General features: G+C 48.0%; 1 protein-coding gene and 1 long non-coding RNA gene across 3 annotated transcripts; one reads left to right on the forward strand and one right to left on the reverse strand.

Annotated features, from left to right (window-relative positions):
* Positions 1-1,079: 1,079 nt before the first annotated feature.
* Positions 1,080-7,694, reverse strand: LOC132658650 (uncharacterized). 2 transcript variants are annotated; one of them, XR_009598555.1, is made up of 3 exons: positions 7,580-7,694; positions 3,555-3,629; positions 1,080-1,800 (listed from the first exon to the last, which is right to left on the reverse strand). It is a non-coding gene; the product is annotated as an uncharacterized LOC132658650 (long non-coding RNA). The 2 variants fall into 2 exon arrangements; XR_009598554.1 differs by lacking the exon at positions 3,555-3,629.
* A 95-nt stretch (positions 7,695-7,789) lies between these two features.
* PLAU (plasminogen activator, urokinase) lies at positions 7,790-13,742 on the forward strand (the record flags this gene model as incomplete). Its single annotated transcript, NM_001163593.1, is given in 11 exon segments — positions 7,790-7,886; positions 8,191-8,278; positions 8,729-8,762; positions 8,899-9,006; positions 9,602-9,776; positions 9,961-10,052; positions 10,240-10,459; positions 10,670-10,818; positions 11,370-11,510; positions 11,864-12,012; positions 12,662-13,742. Coding segments are annotated over 10 exon segments (1,302 nt in total). The 5' UTR covers positions 7,790-7,886; positions 8,191-8,221.
* Positions 13,743-18,570: the final 4,828 nt, after the last annotated feature.

Consider the following 18,570-nt stretch of genomic DNA (forward strand, 5'->3'; position numbering starts at 1 on the left):
TTGTTCTCAGGGTTACTCAGCTTCTCCCAATTTTTCTGAAGCCTTGAGTTGTCAATTTCTTATCCATTCCCATGACTTTGAGGGTTACTCTGATTCCCCAAACTCCTTTAGTTTCTACGTGAAAAAGTCCCTCCATTAGCCATATGTTTGGCATTTTTAAAATGAAACTATCATTATTATCTAAAAAAAAAAGAACAAGTACAGAGGTGCTGAAGCAATTAGCTTTCAGAGAACAGATTCTTTAGAAAAATCGCCTCAGGGTGACTGGGTTGGCACAATGCTCTCAGGTGTACATCCCCTTCTTGATTCATCTCTGTCTATGAAACTCTGTCCCAAAGTCAGCTTTCCAGCCCTGGATTTTCCCACCTCTGCTCTCTTCGGGCCCCCATCTCAAAGGACTGGGTTAGAGTCGAAGCCTCAGTCGATAGAAAATTTGTGATTTAGTTGGGCATTCCTAGGTGAAAAAATAAAGTAACACTCCCTAGGCATGCCCTAACTGACATTTTCTCCAAACTTGTTTGATGGTAAAAATCTTCTGGGATGTATATAAAGAATAAGATTCCTGAACCCACTTCTGGACTTAATGAATCAGAATTTCCTAAGAAGTTACTTGAGATTTTGTAATTCTTAAAACATTTAAGACAAGGTGGGGAAACATAACATTAGTAATATTTATTACTACAGATTTTCGAGGAACTTACTAACAGGGTATTTTCCCCCCCTCAGAAAGAGGTAAACGGACAACACTACTGATATTGACTTGGCTGTGTGTTCTAAACCTCTCAGGGCCTCAGTTTCCTTATCTGAGGGGTCAAAACTGTATCTCCTTCACTGAGGATTAAATGAGAGAATGCACACAGGATGATTACTCAATGCCTGCTAAATAAAATGCATGCTCAGTGTAGAGATGCTATTGTTATTTTGCCACAGAAAAATCCTAGGTATCTCCATCATATAAATATAGGTGAATAACAGTTTTGAAAAAGAAAAAAACTCACCTTTGATGCTTCTAGAGAGCTACACAGAAAAATAAGCACATACAGAAGACCCAATGAACTTCTCTGACTGGACCCTGCAGATACGGCCATGGCTGGGTTTATTAAGCAAAAGGAGGAACATTTTTTCAGTCTGGCTCAAGCTGCACAGATAGGACTCAACCCAGACATGACTTGGACTACTGGGGACACTCTGGGATGGCACCATGGGGTTAGAGTAGGGATATTAGGTAAAAGGACTAGGATCTCCACCTTCCTGACTAAATATGATATTGCCTCAGAGGTAGTTCTCCAAACCCGGGAATCAACCAACCCTGGGTGTGAGTCTCAGCTCTACCATTTGCCTGCAGCGTGACCATGGGTAAACTGCTTAAACTCTGGGAGCCTCAGTTTTCTCATCCATAAAAGGGTGATATTAATAGTACCTTCCTTTTTTTTTTTTTAATATTTATTCATTTATTTGGCTGCACCAGGTCTTAGCTGCAGCATGTGAGATCTAGTTCCCTGGGCCCCCTGCACTGGGAGCTGAGAGTCTTAACCACAGGACCAGCAGGGAAGTCCCAATAGTACCTTCCTTAAAGGTTGTTGATAACACTGAAAAAATGCTGATGCAGCTCAGTCGCTTTAGTTGTGTCTGATTCTTTGTGACCCCGTGGACTGTAGTCTGCCAGATTCCTCTGTCCATGGGATTCTCCAGGCAAGAATACTGGAGCAGGTTGCTATACCCTCCTCCAGGGGATCTTCCCGATCCAGGGATCAAACACATGTCTCTTGTATTGCAGATAGATTCTTTACCGCTGAGCCACTGGAAAAGCCAGAAAAATAAAATGAATATAAGCAATATAAGTTGGCTATTATAATCTATCTTCAACAAGGAATAGATTATCATATCCCCTTGGAGAGAAAAGACTTCCTCTTTAGTTTCTGTCATATTACTACCAACACTGTTCTCAGAGTAAACACGAGCCTCCTGGTTAGATTATCTACATACTATTCCTTCTCTTCACTCTGCACACAGATCTCTTTCAGGGGCTTTCTGCCATGCCCCCTGCCCTCTCTTCTCACAGACTTCCATACATTTCATCCTCTAGTATCTTCTAAAAGGGGACTGACTTCTCCCCAGAACTTGGCTGCCTCATCACACTGTTATCAATCACCGTTTGGAGAAAAGAAACACCTTCCACAGGTGGGTAGGAAGACAAAGAGACTGAGGGTGGGGATTGAGGGTGGTCAGGAAGGGAGGAGAGCAGATTCAGAATAGGAGGGGAGGGGGGGAAATGTGTCATGAGGTTCCTCAAAATTGGTGAATTCTGAATCTCATCATTTTCAGTGAATGAACTCAGATGATTCACTTCCTTTCTTCAGCCCTCTATTTTCCTCTCTGTGTAATGGAAAGGGAAGTGCTGCATTTGTGTTAAAGGCAGAGTTATAGGATGCAGCTTATGAGTGTCCTAAACTCATGAAATTATACCTCATATAGGCTGTGGATGTTATGTTGGTTTTCTTCTGAACAATAGTTTTGAATATGCTAACTCCTAGTTGAATGTACTTCCTTTAATGGCATTGACTTCTTGGCAGTTTTTAGCAAACCCATCAGTTTTTGGTTTCCCATTCTAGTCCTTTGTTTCTGGAATCCCTTTTAGCTTCCAGCTAAGGCAATGGCAACCCACTCCAGTACTCTTGCCTGGAAAATCCCATGGATGGAGGAGCTTGGTAGGCTGCAGTCCATGGGGTAGTGAAGAGTGGGACACGGCTGAGCATCTTCACTTTCCCTTTTCACTTTCATGCATTGGAGAAGGAAATGGCAACCCATTCCAGTGTTCTTGCCTGGAGAATCCCAGGGACGGCAGAGCCTGGTGGGCTGCCGTCTATGGGGTCGCACAGAGTTGGACACGACTGAAGCGACTTAGCAGCAGCAGCAGCAGCAGCAGCAGTAGCAGCAGCAGCAGCAGCAGCAGCAAGAAGCTATTGCATCCAGCAAGGTGTTCTGGGCTCCAAGCAGAAGTCCTAGGACCAGGGCCTAGCTTTGTTTCTGGTAGGTGGCCTCAGAATCCAAAAGGTCTGGAAAGCCATGACCAGCACTCTTCGAAGTAATAAGTTCCTGATTTAGGAAGTAACCAGATTTAAATTAGGGACAAAGGAAAATCTGGCCAAGGCTCAAAGTAATTCATTCAGACGTCTGAGCTTACTGGCTTGGGTGGGGCTAGGAATTGGACCAGAGATGATGAGGCAGAAATGATGAGAAAGGGTAGGGTTCATAAGATGATGCTGGAGGGTCCAACTTGGCCCCTTTGTTCACTGAGTATAACCTCAGGGTATAGCCCCTGGGCTTTTTGCTTTCTATGAGTAAGGAAGCAAGTATGTGGCTTCCCCCGCCCTACTCTTTCCACAGGCCACTGGGGGCCTAGCAGCTCCAGCAACTCCCCTATCATGTTACAGGCCCCAGACGTGGCTTCCAGTGCCTACTGTGAAACAGTATCTTCCCCCTTAGCATTAAACATGCAGAGAGACCCAACATGTCTTCAGACCCAAGGAAATTATGCGACCAGCATTCAGTACCTCCTTCCCAGAACTGCAGAGGAATCTGTCGGTCCCATGAGTGTGAGAGAAAGAAGAGTTTCAGTCCACGGACAACTAAAGAGGAGACGGAGAGAGTGGGAGTCAGCGCTGTGGGGATGAGCAGCGCACACAGCTGGCCTGTTGCTGGGAACTGTTGGCTAAGGACGTAGCATTGCCACTTGACTGGAATCCTGGGATGAAGTCCCAGGAATGATCTGGACTTCTGAGCCAGGAGAGTCATAGACAGGAAGGCACAAGCATTTGAGGTAGGAATTATAGTTTACAAATTTCATCCGTGAGTCTCTAGCATCTAGAACTCTGCCTGACACACACAAGGCCCATGATAAATACTGAGTGATTTAATAAAAGAATGAACGAATGATTTCACCCACGTCTGTGACCTCATTCAATCGGCAAAGTGAGGCACAGGCAGGGCAGGCGTTGCCTCTTTTTGTACATGGGCAACTGAGACCCAAAGAATTAAATATCTTGCCCTGAGGTCAATCGGCTTGGATGTGGCTGACCTGTGGCTAGACACTGTACTTTATACACAGTACCAAGTTGAATACTCTTGGTATAGAAACCCAGGAAAACATCCTGTGACTCGACATGAACTTCCTTTTGGGTCCTGCTAGTCAGAAAATAGCCCTTCAGTGGGCTAGCTTCCTAGACACAATCTCAGGGCCAAGTTCGGTATCCTGGTCCTCCTTGCACACTTGGCATCTGCCTGCTTTTTTTATGAGTCTCTCCAGGAAACAGCGCCTCTCCATTAGTCTCTTTTTGCCACATCTAACTTGAGGGATCTGGACTGCTGAGATGTGGAAGGAGGAGGTTGGTTTTACTCTGAGAGTCAGGAACAGAATGAAACCACATATATTCAGTTCCTTATTTTCTCACACTGGATAGAAACTTCAGATACCTTAGACCACTAAGTTAGTTTCAGGAATTCAGGCAAGGGACTAACGCATATTATAGCTGGGGCCTCCCAGGAGCTCAGAGTTCATAGTCTGAGGTGTGTTTCTAGAAGGAAGTCTCCAAAGCCAGTAAGAGGGCTCACCGAAGCGGGAACATCTTACATCATCTGATCCTTCTATTCAGAGTCTTCTGTTCTGAATCCTTCTCTTTGGAAGCAGTGAGGTATAGAGCACAGGACCAAGGGTGAGAAAATCTAGATTCTAGCTCTTGCTTTGCCACTTATCAGTTATGTCTCTTCTCTCCACCTCATTTTCCTCATTTACAGAATGGGAAAAACAATTCCCAGCTATGTAAGGCGGCTCTGAGTTTAAAGAGGAAGGGTTTGTATCAAGGTGCTTTTTAGCAAAAGACAGAAATTATGTCAGGACTATTTTTTTATGGCAAGGCAAAAAAGAAAAGACAAAGAGGAGGAGGGAAACTTCTAGGGAGCCCCCGAATGCTTTGTTCTCACTTGTTCATGGATTCCTTCATAATAAAGCACCTAGGTGAACAAGGCGTGCATCAGGTGCTGAGGGAGAGAAAGATACTTAAGACGTAGTGTCTGCCCTAAAAGAATTACAAGATGACTGCACCAAAAGATGAACACAGATTTCAGAGAGCACCAATGGTCACAAAGTGGAAAAGAAATTCTGTCTTCACAGAGGCTCTAGGATTGTTCAACTAGGTGAAGAGGCCACAACAGGAAGGAGGGGGAAGAGGAGTGTCATGGTGCATAACGGTCTCCAAGTCTCTTTGTCCGGGAGGAAATGAGGTCATCCTGCTCTTAGCATCAGCATGACAGCCTCCAGCCAAGTAATCTGAAGTCATGAGAGCTGCCGGGAGTGTGCTGTGAATCACAAGAGTCAGCTGGGAATTTCCTGATAACTAACCTACAAGTTTCGGGGTAAGTCCTCAGGCAGCAACATCTCTGTTTACATTTTGATCGCATTTATTTACAATTAGTGGGTTCTAACTCCAAACAAAACATACCAAGATCTTCTAGAGGAAGTAGCAAAGCTGGTTCGGAGGCCTCTAGCATTCTGACTCAGAACGTGAGGCTGGTAGCTCAGAGCTGGGCACAGAAAATCTCTCCAGAAGACGGTGGGTCACTGGCCTCACGAGCTGGATAGTGAGCTTTTACTTTCCCCAGGCAGAGGCCAGAATCCTGAGACCTCTGGCTGGATCAGAGCAAAGAGGCTTTCCTTCTTCCTGCTCTCCTGGTACTCTCTCCTACCCCTCTCAGGTGAACCCAGACCCAAGGTCCAGGTTTGCCAGGCAGCAAAATGCTGTAGGCCTCTGGTGGCTCAGATGGTAAAGAATCTGCCCATAATGCGGGAGACCCAGGTTCAATCCCTGGATTGGGGGAGATCCCCTGGAGAAGGGAATGGCTACCCACTCCAGTATTTTCGCCTGGGAAATCCCATAGACAGAGGCTACAGTCCATGGGGTGGCAAAGAGTCAGACATGACTGAGCCTTTAACACTAGGCAGGGAGAGGGACCAAACCTTACGCCTCTTTGAGCCTCCCAGTGGCCTCTTCTCCTAAGCCTTGGGAGGATTTAGCCTCCTCCCCTTCCACTGAGGTGACAGGGTGGATTCAGGTGACCCCAAGCCCTGGTTCCCAACACTAGGGGAAAGGGATGGGGGTGACTGAACTCCAGAGTCCCTACTGTGGTTCTTCAGCTCTGCCTGAGAGATAGGTGTATATGCATGGAGTTGTGTGTGTGTACACAACTGTGCACTTGCCGTCAGGCAGGAAGCATAAGTAGAGTTCTTTACACATGGTCTTTCTGAAGACCAATCTTACTTGATGAGCAATTATTTTATCTTAGTAGAAACAAGGTTTTATGATATAGAATACTAAATAAACATGCATTGAAAACTGTAATTATCTTTTTGGAATGGGTGATATACAAGGATATGTTCAAAAATTTAACAGTGTAAAAGGCCATATAGTGAAAAATAAATCTTCTTATTCTTGTCCTCCAGTTTCCCAATTCCTTTCCTCAGAGGTGAAAACAAGTTTCTACATTAAGAAGGCTTTATTCTTATATTGTCCTTATTAAGTGACAATACTATGGATGGTTCATTAGAGGAACTTCCTGGAAGACACATCAAAACTTCAACAGAAAGCATCGACAGTTTGTGCCCTAAGACATTATTCTCACGTCTGTGAGTGTAAAATCGCCTCAGTCCTGTCTCTTTGGAACTTTATGGACTAACCTTCCTGTGTCCTCTCTCTATGGAGATTCTCCAGGCAAGAATACTGGAGAGGCAGCCATGCCCTCGGGGGATCCAATCCAAGTCTCTTCTGTCTCCTGCATTCGCGGATAGGTACTATGCCACTCATGCGAGTGGGAAGCCCTTGGAAGCCCTGTCCTCACAATCCTACAAAATCATAGCAGGATTCTTATCCAGTCCTTATCAAGCCCTCACTTTCAAAGACCTCCCTTAAATCAAACTGCCAAAGTGAAAGTCGCTCAGTCGTGTCCAACTCTTTGCGACCCGGGGACTAGTCCACGGAATTCTTCGGGCCATATTACTGGAGTGGGTAGCCTTTCCCTTCTCCAGGGATCTTCCCAACTCAGGGATCGAACCTGGATCTCCCGCATTGCAGGCGGATTCTTTACCAGCTAAGCCACAGGGGAAGCCCAATCAAACTGCAAATTCTCAATAAAATCCGACGCCCTCCCCCCACCCCCTGTCACGACCAAACTGCCTTACTGCAGTAAGCAATAAACTCAGCTTGTCTTATCCACTGGTTGTCTTGATTTTGGAGAAGCCGGCATACTACAGGGGCAGCCCCAGTAAGCAGGGTTTTGGGTTTTTTTTTGGTCTGTTTCACATCGAGAAAGACTTTACAGCTGTGTGAGCTGCGAGCTATGCCCCTAAGCCCAGGGGTCCGAATCTCTGTCCTAGGCAGTTGGAGGCCGAGGGTGGAGAAGAGCTGGTTTACTGTAGGGGACAGTCTCCCTAGCGCCTCTCCTTTTGGCAGTTCGGGAGGTGGAGGGGTGCTGCACCCGGCGGGCCCAGGCCAGGTGAATGGAAGGAGGGGGCGGTGAATTTAGTTACCTCTCCATCTCTAGGTTCAGACCTGGTTCGTCCCCTCCACTGGGGACCGCGCTGCCCCTCACAGTTTCGGTTGTGGAAGCCTGCGGGGTCCAAGTGGCGGCTGGCCCGCAGGGCAGGGGAGGGAAGGGAGCGGACGGGGCGATCCCGGGCTGGGGCGGGGCCAGAACTGGGGCGAGTCCTAATATAGAGCCTGCAGTGCCGGCTGGCAGCACAGCGCAGAGACTGGAGCCCTAGACCCCGGCGGAGCATCAGAGTGCCTACAAGTCCCTACAGTCCAGGTCCTGCGCCCCTCTGGCCGTAGCCGCGGGTGAGTGTGAGCCTCCCTGAGAGCGCAGAGTGGATGCGGGGGACCCCGCTCGTGCCGGCTTTACTTCCCCTTACCGTCTGCCCCGGCTCGGCTGCGTCTGCGCGCTGAGTCACCGTGTCCCGTGCCCATGTATCCCCCTGCAGCGGCGGGTCCAGGCTGCGCCACGACCCCCTGAACCTCCAGAGAGGAGAGACGGGCCAGGCCTGGGAGGGAACCTAAGGGCTCCAGCCCTGAACTGCAGTAATCCACCCCGTCCGCCTTCACGCTCCTCCGCTTCGTCCCCTGACTTCTCCTTCCCATGCAGAGCTCCTGTCTAGAGCCCCAGCCTTGCCACCATGAGGGTCCTGTTGGCATGCCTGCTCGTCTGTGCCCTGGTCGTGAGCGACTCTGATGTGAGTGGCTTCCTTGCTTTGACTGTAGGTGGAGGGAGGCGGCTTGCAAGACCCCCGAACAGCGCAGGGGAAGGAAGGGGCTGCATAGGGAGCTGGAATCCTCCAAAATTCATCAACAGTAGAGCCAAACAGGGAAAAAGGACAGGCGTGGCATTGGGGCCTTGAGAACTGGGGAGCTTGCACTTGCTGCCAGGGGAAGAAGAAGCCGCAGGGACTGCCCCAACCTGCTGGCACCTGATTTGTGAAGCTTATTTGAGTCAGTCCATTTCTCCCTGCTGGAAACCTATGATCTTCCATATGAGAGCTAGTTAGACATGAACAGGGTGAGGAGAGAGGCAACTGGAGGGAGGGTGAGTTTTGGGATTGGAGCCAGTTCATCTTCACTCTGGGCTCTCAGGAACATGGAACCTTTGATGAACTTTCTCTCCCCCACTCCCCTATCTCTTCCAGGGCAGCAATGAAGTTCATAAAGAGTCTGGTGTATGTGAGTATCTACCCCTCGCGCAGATATCTTGGGAAAGCCTCAGGGGGCAGCCCCTCCCTGTTCTTGCTTCAAGGCTGGCTCTCCCCTGGCCTACTCCCACGCTCCTTGCCTACCCTCCAACCTTTGTGTTTTCCAGCGGACTGTGGCTGTCTGAATGGAGGAAAATGTGTGTCCTACAAGTACTTCTCCAACATTCAGCGATGCAGTTGCCCAAAGAAATTCCAAGGGGAATACTGTGAGATAGGTATGGGGGTCCTGACTCTAACTGGGAGGGGGCAGGGGTACCAGTGATTTGGGGGCAGGGAGACATGGGTAGGATGCAAGAGCAGGCAGGAGTTAGGAGGTGGAGCAGAGGGCATCTTCACCCCCATGTGATGTACAGTGAACACACTGTCTCATGAAGCTGCTGCTCCTGCTGCTGAGTCGCTTCAGTCGTGTCCGACTCTGTGCGACCCCACAGACGGCAGCCCACCAGGCTCCCCCGTCTCTGGGATTCTCCAGGCAAGAACACTGGAGTGGGTTGCCATTTCCTTCTCCAATGCATGAAAGTGAAAAGTGAAAGTGAAGTTGCTCAGTCGTGTCTGACTCTTAGCCACCCCATGGACTGCAGCCCACCAGGCTCCTCCATCCATGGGATTTTCCAGGCAAGAGTACTGGAGTAGGGTGCCATTGCCTTCTCAGCTCATGAAGCTGGGGCTGCACAAATGTAAGATGAGGGTGGAAAAAGCCCCTTTCTAGGATCTTCTGTCTCACTGAAATCATCTGAGGCCTGGCAAGTTCTCTGAAATGCCTGTCTGAACTTCCTTCTCTAATATTCTCATCCTCACATTCTTCCACAGATACATCAAAAACCTGCTATCAGGGGAATGGTCACTCTTACCGAGGGAAGGCCAACACAGACCTCAGAGGCCGGCCCTGCCTGGCCTGGGACTCTGCCACCGTCCTTCTGAAAATGTACCATGCCCACAGATCTGATGCCATTCAGCTGGGCCTGGGGAAACACAATTATTGCAGGTAAGTGGTGAGTGGGGGTAGCAAGGACCTTGGCCTCACAGAAATCCTTGTTACTATCCTATTTGCCAAGTGCTGGCCATAGTATGAGAAAATCAAGGCCATTGGTTGAGTCTTCTCTGAAGGGGAAGATACAGAAAAGGCAATTTGGCTTGGAATGACACCCTCCTCCCCTCTATGTTGCCAGGAACCCAGACAATCAGAGAAGGCCCTGGTGCTATGTGCAGGTTGGCCTAAAGCAGTTTGTCCAGGAGTGCATGGTGCAGGACTGCTCTGCTGGTGAGTGTCACTGGCCTGTTTATGATGGTGGGGTGGAAGGTGACAAACTCCTACGTTCCCTTATTGCATCACAGGAGGGATGAGGAGGGAGGCCTGCCTGGCCCTGAAAACTGGGTGGTCAGAGGACCAGGAGCAAAACACTTTACCCTACCTCCCTGCCCAAGACATCCCTTTCTTTCTCCTCCAGGAAAAAGTCCCTCCTCTCCTAAGGAGAAAGTAGAGTTCCAATGTGGCCAGAAGGCTCTGAGGCCTCGCTTTAAGATTGTTGGGGGAGAGTTCACCACCATCGAGAGCCAGCCTTGGTTTGCAGCCATCTATAGGAGACATCGGGGAGGCTCTGTTACCTACTTGTGCGGTGGCAGTCTCATCAGTCCCTGCTGGGTGGTCAGCGCCACACACTGCTTCACGTATGTTCCTTGTTTTTTGCCCCTGACCCTTCTGCCCAAACGAATCCCTTCCTCCTTCCCACCAAAAGATTCCCCTTATTTCTAATCCCTCAGCCTCTCTCTACATGGCCCAGGGCCCTGGGGAGAGGTGATGCTCCCAGGTCATTGTGGTGGGGAGGGGAAACTGACAGGATCTCATAGGGTCAGACTGTCTGACAAATCTCCCCACAGTAATCACCCAAAGAAGGAGGACTACATTGTCTACCTGGGTCGTTCAAAGCTTAACTCCGACACACTTGGGGAGATGAAGTTTGAGGTGGAAAAGCTCATCTTGCATGAGGACTACAGTGCAGACAGCCTTGCTCACCACAACGATATTGGTGAGTGGAGAACCCTCATCTGCCCAGTGATGATAGCTGGGGGAAGGGGATCTGGAGAGACCTGAGTGGGAGGTTGCGGTTGTAGGGGAACTTGAAGACCCTGCTTTAAAGGGAGTGGTAGGGAAGGGTTCAGAGTGAAAAAAACGAGGGGTCTGCTGCTTCTCTATAGAGTCCCTGAATTTCCAAACAGGGAGCCTCCGCTGGGTGGCAATAGCTTGGACTGGGACGCCCACCAGGATATAGAACTTGGAGAGGGTATTGGGGCTGGTTTCAGCCCAACGACCTCTGCCAGGGCTTTCTGCAGGAAAAAAGCCATACAGCTGTATGCAGTAGCCCTAGCTGTCTAAGCCTCTGTCAGCAACTGGAACAAAACCCTTGAAGCATGGAACAGAATAGGCTTGTTTTAGGTAACAGGCTACCAGCAGACCTCCCAGGATGCTTCTGACCTTAACTGATGCAGGAACAGACAGCTTCAGGGTTTGGAGGGGAGTGATGGTAACCACCTGACCATGTGGTGATCTTTCTCCTCTGCCTCCTTCCTGCTCCCCTAGCCTTGCTGAAGATCCGTACCAGCAGAGGCCAATGTGCACAGCCCTCCCGGTCCATACAAACCATCTGCCTGCCCCCACTATATGGAGATGCCCGTTTTGGCACAAGGTGTGAGATCACTGGCTTCGGAAAAGAGAATCCCTGTAAGTGACATTTGGGTCTGGCTAAGAGGGTCCTCGGGAATGTGTTGTAGCCTGGAAGTGAACTCAGCTTGATCAAGGGAGGACTGTGGAGAAAGAGATGGGAGCACGGTGGAAGCAGCACATAGGTCCAGGGATGGAGTAGGGAGCATTGTTTAGGAACTGATGAGCCATAAAGTTAAATGGGTGAGGGGTGAGGGACTACAGGTGCGGTAAAGACCTAGATTTTGGGTGGGGGAAAAAATAAGGGCTTTCCCTGGTAGGGACACTTTTTGGCCCCCTCCCTGACAGAGCCCCAGTGTGCAGACTGGACAGACACATCTTAACATAAATTCCTCCCTGTTTCCTCCATCCAGCTGACTATCTCTACCCAGAGCAGCTGAAAATGACTTTTGTGAATCTGGTTTCCCATGAGGAATGTCAGCAGCCCCACTACTATGGCACTGAAGTCACTGACAAAATGCTGTGTGCGGCTGACCCACAGTGGGAAACAGATTCCTGCCAGGTGAGAATTCCAAGCATCTCTCTCCATCACACTGGTCTCCCAGGGCTTCTGGGCTTTTTCCTATCAACTTTGGGGAGTCTCTCTCCAGTCAAAGTCCCAAGAAGCCAGGACCAGGACCGCGGTTCCAAACATTTGTCAAGAGCCTGGCTCTGTGCTAGGCACTTCAGACTCAGAAAGGGACAGGGACTAAGACCATAAGAAAGAGAAAACAATAGAAAATTATACTACAATGCAGTGCTCAGAGTGTCATGTGAATTATAACTGATCAGCTGTTTAGAAGAAGGAGGTGAGCACCAACTAGAAGGTCATGGCCATGGTGGGGGGCGCTTTAGAGAGAAAGAATGTAACTCTTAATCCATAGGGAAGCAGAGGGAAGACTAGGGAGCATTTCAGTTTGCAAGATATAAAAATGAGAATGACTACGGCATATCTTGGGATGGGAAGGAGAAGTATAGGGTCTGAAAATGTAGATGGAATTGTAGATAACAGGACTTTGAAAGGCAAGCAGAGGAGTTTTAAACTTGATGTGGTAGGAAATGGGGAGTCACTAAGGACTTTGACTCTAGGAAACTCTCTTTTCTCTCTTTGGCATGATTGGCCCCCTTCTCACTTCTCCTAGGACTCACCTTTTGTGTCTTTGGCTTAACAGGGAGACTCAGGAGGCCCGCTGGTCTGTACCATCCAAGGCCGCCTGACCCTGACTGGGATTGTGAGCTGGGGCCGTGAATGTGCCATGAAGGACAAGCCAGGAGTCTACACAAGGGTCTCAAAATTCCTGCCCTGGATCTACACTCACACCAGGGGAGAGATTGACCTTGGCCTGTGAAGGACCCCAGACAACCAAGGAAAGCACCACCCACTCCCATGCTGACCATCATTTTTTCAGTAGGGCCAGCTGCACAGCTATATTAAGGAAGAGACTGAGGAAGATGGACCCTGCAGAGGTGGTTTTGCTTGTGCTACCCCCAGGGTGAACGACAGTAGACTTACCCTCAGATATGGTCTGGGTGCTGGATGCCCAGATCCTTCCTGATCAGGATGGAAGGGTGGTCCTGAACCGGGATGGTATTGTCCATTTCTGGACTAAAGCTTCCTGGAGTTAAAAATGGCATCTCCTGTGCATAGGTGGAAGGAGACCCAGCTCCCTGGCAGTGGGCCAAGGTCACGGTTGGGAAATGAATAATTTCCCAATTAGGAAGTATGACACAACTGAGGTCTCTTGAGAGAGCTCAACCAATGAAAGAACAATGGTTTGGAGAGTAGAGACACTAATGACTTGAGGGAAGGGCTCTGACATTCCATGAATGTATCAGGAAACGTTACATATGCGTGTGTATGTTTGCACACTTGTGTGCAAGCTGTGTCAGTGTAAGAGCTGGTGTTCTGTGTCTGACTGCAAGTCTAGATACTTCCCCAAATTGTCTGGATGTGACGTCATACAGAATAGCCTGTTTAGAGAAGTCGTGGGTCACTCCTGGGGCCTCTTGGGCCTCCCAGGTGATGATACGTATAAATGTATCATTCTAGGGCACAGACTGTGAGAAGCACTAAATTTGCAGTTTCAGTTTCACATAGACGTTTTCTTGGCCAGTTTTCCCTTCTGACCTTCTAACTGAATTCATCCAATATTCACTGAGTGAGGTGAGGACCACTCCTGTACACTGAATATTTAATAATTATATTCTGGTATTTTTATTTATATCTATTTTTGTAATTTTGAATAAATATGATCAATCAAATGTGATGTTTCTGAAGATTTTGGCTCTTTGCTGGTGCTTGTATGGGAGGGAGTTGGGAGCATAAAAAGTAGAAGATGACGACGGTGGAATGCATCCCAGGGTTTCCCATGGGGCTATATCTTGGACTTAATGGGCCTTTGGGAAGGAGAAACTAGGAGAGTTGTAGGGCAGATCCTCCATAACACATAAGGTACAAAAAGGTGCCCCAGGGACTTCTCTGGCAGTCCACTGATTAAGATTCTACCTTCCAATGTAGAAAGCACAGGTTTGATCCCTGGGGAACTAAGGTCCCACATCTGGTGGTGTGGCCAAAAAAAAAAAGGTGCCCCAAGCCAGAAGTCCCCAGCATGATAAATGCTGTGCAGGCTGTGTCAATTCTCAGCTTCCTCCTGAGCCTGATGCCTTTAGGCAGTGCACATCGTATTCAACTTTACACGGTGATCCTCTTTAGAACTGCGTGTGTGCTATATTGCTTCAGTTGTGTCCAACTCTTTGAGACCCCGTGGACTGTAGCCGGCCAGGCTCCTATGTTCATGGAATTCTCCAGGCAAGAATACCAGCGTGGGTTGCCATGCTCTGCTCCAGGGTCTTCAGGATTAGTCTCACCATATTCTCTTCATTCTATCCCCAACGATCCTTGGGCTGAATTCACTAAAGCGGGAGACTTACACAAGTTGCTGATCCAAAACCTAGCCCAGCTTGAGTTGGTGGCATTCAGGAAACAGAAAACGTAATTTCCCATAATTTGTCTATGAGGATGGTGCTGAGTTTACCTGGTGTGTTAATGAAGTTCGTTACTAGCCTTTCCTATCCCCAATATCAGAAAGTTCAGAATATAAAGAGTTATATATAGCTGGATGCCAAAATACTGAAATTTGCAAGCTATGTTAGTGAGTTTTGGCAGTGTTTCTTTACTAAGTCACCTGAGAACTTTAAAAATAGATAGATAGTCTATGCTCCACCCACAGAGGCTGTGACTCAGGTCAGGACTGGTGCCAGGGCTCGTGATTTTAGAAAAATTCCCCAGGTATTTCTGATATGCAGCCCTGACGCAGATCTGTTGGGGACAATTGGCCTGAAGAACTCAGTAAATTCTGGATGTGGTCAGGATATGCTCAGTTAGATTTCTGAGTAGGGTTTGAAGATACAAGGTCTCCTAGTCTTCCTGTTCAGAGAATCTCTAGACCATGGACCCCTGGAAGGCAAGGACCCAGAGTATTCAGTTTTTAATTCCCACAACCTAGCATGTTTCATTCAGTACGATGCAGTGGTTCAGAGCATGGGTTTTGGAGTCAGGTGGCCCAGACTAGATTCCTGTATAACTTGCGAACAACTCTTAACTTTTTGTGCCTCAGTTTCCTGATTGGTTCACAACAAACCGTGAAAAGACATGGGAATACCAGACCACCTTGCCTGCCTCCTGAGAAATCTGTATGCAGGTCAAGAAGCATGGAAATGAACATGGAACAACAGACTGGTTCCAAATAGGAAAAGGAGTATAACTTATATGCAGAGTATATCATCTGAAATGCCAGGCTGAATGAAGCACAAGCTGGAATCAAGATTGCCAGGAGAAATATCAATAACCTCAGATATGCAGATGATACCACCATTATGGCAGAAAGTGAAGAAGAACTAAAGAGCCTCTTGATGAAAGTGAAAGAGGAGAGTTAAAAAGCTGACTTAAAACTTAACATTCAGAAAACTAGGATCATGGCATCTGGTCCCATCACTTAATGGCAAATAGATGGGGAAACAATGGAAACAGTAAGAGACTATGTTTTTGGGGGCTCCAAAATCACTGCAGGTGGTGATTGCAGCCATGAAATTAAAAGACACTCCTTGGAAGAAAAGCTATGACAAACCTACCTGCTAAGTCGCTTCAGTTGTGTCTGACTCTGTGCAACCCCATAGACGGCAGCCCACCAGGCTCTCCCGTCCCTGGGATTCTCTAGGCAAGAACACTGGAGTGGGTTGCCATTTCCTTCTCCAATGCATGAAAGTGAAAAGTGAAAGTGAAATCACTCAGTCGTGTCCGACTTCACGACCCCGTGGACTGCAGCCTACCAGGTTCCTCCATCCATGGGATCTTCCAGGCAAGAGTACTGGAGTGGGTTGCTATTGCCTTCTCCTGACAAACCTATAAAGCATATTAAAAAACAGAGACATTACTTTGCCAACAAAGGTCCATCTAGTCAAAGCTATGGTTTTTCCGGTAGTCATGTATAGATGTGAGAGTTGGACTATAAAGAAAGCTGAGCACCGAAGAACTGATGCTTTTGAATTGCGGTGTTGGAGAAGACTCTTGAGAGTCCCTTGGACTGCAAGGAGATCAAACCAGTCAATCCTAAAGGAAATCAGTCCTGAATATTCACTGGAAGGACTGATGCCATAGCTGAAACTCCAATACTTTGGCCACTTGATGCGAAGAGCTGACTCATTTGAAAAGACCCTGATGCTGGGAAAGATTGAAGGCAGGAGAAGGGGACGACAGAGGATGAGATGGTTGGATTGCATCACTGACTCAGTGGATATGAGTTTGAGCAAGCTCTGAGACTTGGTGATAGACAGGGAAGCCTGGCATGCTGCAGTCCATGGGGTTGCAAAGAGTCGGATACAACTGAGTGACTGAACTGAGCTGAACTTCTTCATTGGTATAAAAGAAGTATCTACCTCCCAGAATTGTTATAAGGATTCATGCACTCAGAAATCTCTTAGCCATTACCCTGGCCCCTGGTAAAGGCTCATAAAACAGTGCCTACTATCATAAAACTCAGTACATTCTTGTAGAATTGAATTAGGGACCCCCTCCCCTCTTCCACACCAGGACTGAATACATGTGTTTTGTGGAAGCTGAAATCTGCTAGGAGAGAAAAGGCACAGTGTGAAGCTAAAGAGCCCAGCCCACACTGAGTTGCTTCTCAGCCTCTGCATTCCCTGCCAGGGGCTAAGAAAGATCATGTTCCAACACGAGCAGCGCCAGCATCAGGGCTCCAGACACGGAAAACAGGAAGTATAAACCCCACTGGCAAGTTGAGCAATGTACTGCTAACACTCTTCAGACCATTTCCCAGCCACCTGACTGACCCCCAGCCAGCTGTTGTCTCTTCCCTGTCACAGACTTCACTCGGGGTTAGCAAGGATCAGCCACTTCTCCAGCAACCAGTTTTGTGGTTCCAGACATGACCCTGTCACTCACTTTAGGGAATATCTTCTTCTAGTGTCCCCATGTTCTGGACCTCGTGCTAAAGGTCCTTCCCCAAGGATCTGGTTTAATCCTTGTAACTATCCTATTGATGGGGGAAGGTGCCATCCTTAGCCCCATATAACAGTAGAGAAAATGGAGGCACAGAGAGATTGGGTGGCTTGCCCAAGGCAGTGTGGCTGGTAAGTTGTGGAGCCAGGCTTTTGATCCAGGCAGCTGGCTCCAGAGCACACAGGCCCAGCACTGTGGCGTATGACTTCTCAGCAGGGCCCCTCCTGAGGGAAAGTTAGCAGCCCTCTTTTCAAGCTCCCTACTTCAGGGATGCTGGCTTTGGGGAGGCTAGGTGTGTCAGAATTTCAACCCTGGCCTAGATTGTAATTCTTCTCTCTTAAAAGACTCCCAGGCCAAGTGAGCAGATCACATTCAACCACCAGTTGCAAAGTAACACTTTACCCTTCTCAAGTGAACCTCAGCCTTTTTGGTTGACACCTGATTTCATTGAAGTGGTTTTTGCTTTCACCAGAACCCCACCTTCTGAAATAGTCTGTGGCCCATTGTGTTATCAGGGCCTGACTTGATTTCCACTCATGCTCTGCCTTTCCCAAGCCAGCCTCCCGCAACAACCACACCCCTGCTCTCTTCCACCCTTCCACCCTCACCCCAACTTGTCCCCCTCCTTCCCCAGCTGCAGACACTTGAGCCTGCCCTTTGAATCACCGTGAGAGGAGTTTGCTGAGCTGCACTTTAAATAGTAGTATTATTGGGATATACTAATTCATGTGCCATACAATTCACCCATTTAAAGTGTACAACTCAATGATTTTTAGTATATTCACAGAGCTGCGCAACTATCATCACCATCAGTTTTAGAACATGTTCATTACCTCAAAAAGAAACCCCATACCAGGGAAGAGGGATAAATCAAGAACCTGGGATTAACATTCACGCTCTACTATATAAGATAAATAACCAACAGGGACCTACTGTATAGCACAGGGAATTCTACGTGGTGTTCTGTGATAACCTATATGAGAAAAGAATCCAAAAAAGAATGAATCTATGTACAGCTGAAACTAACACAACATCACAAATCAACTATAATAAGAAAAAGAAATCCCATACCTGTTAGCAATCACTCTCTTTTTCTTCCCAATTCCCTCAGCTGCTAATCTACTTTCTGTCTCTGAGTTTGCCTACTCTGGACATTTCATATTAATGGTTTGCCATCTCAACCTCCTCCACTTGGCCCTGAATATTGGGGTCCCCAAGATCAGACCCAAGACCAGTTCCTCTTCCCGCCCTAAACTTTCTCCCACACAGTCTTATTCACACTCATGTGTAAATGACCATCAATCAACAGTTGACTTACAGATGCTTATCTCCAGCCAGACATCTCCTCTGAGCTACAAACCCTTAGTTTTAATTGTCTACTTGACACTCCTTTTGGTTTTCACATACAGGGCACTTCAAACTCAACCTGTCCCAAATCAGCCCTGTCTTCAGGCCCCAGCCTGATCGACTTCTATTGCTCTCTGTCTCAGGTGATGGCACCACCTCTATTCACATCCAGAAAGCTGAGAGTCATCTCAATGCGTCTCTCCTTTCACCCTCTTC

This window comes from Ovis aries, chromosome 25 (genome assembly GCF_016772045.2).
Source record: "Ovis aries strain OAR_USU_Benz2616 breed Rambouillet chromosome 25, ARS-UI_Ramb_v3.0, whole genome shotgun sequence".
Taxonomy (NCBI): Eukaryota; Metazoa; Chordata; class Mammalia; order Artiodactyla; family Bovidae; genus Ovis; species Ovis aries.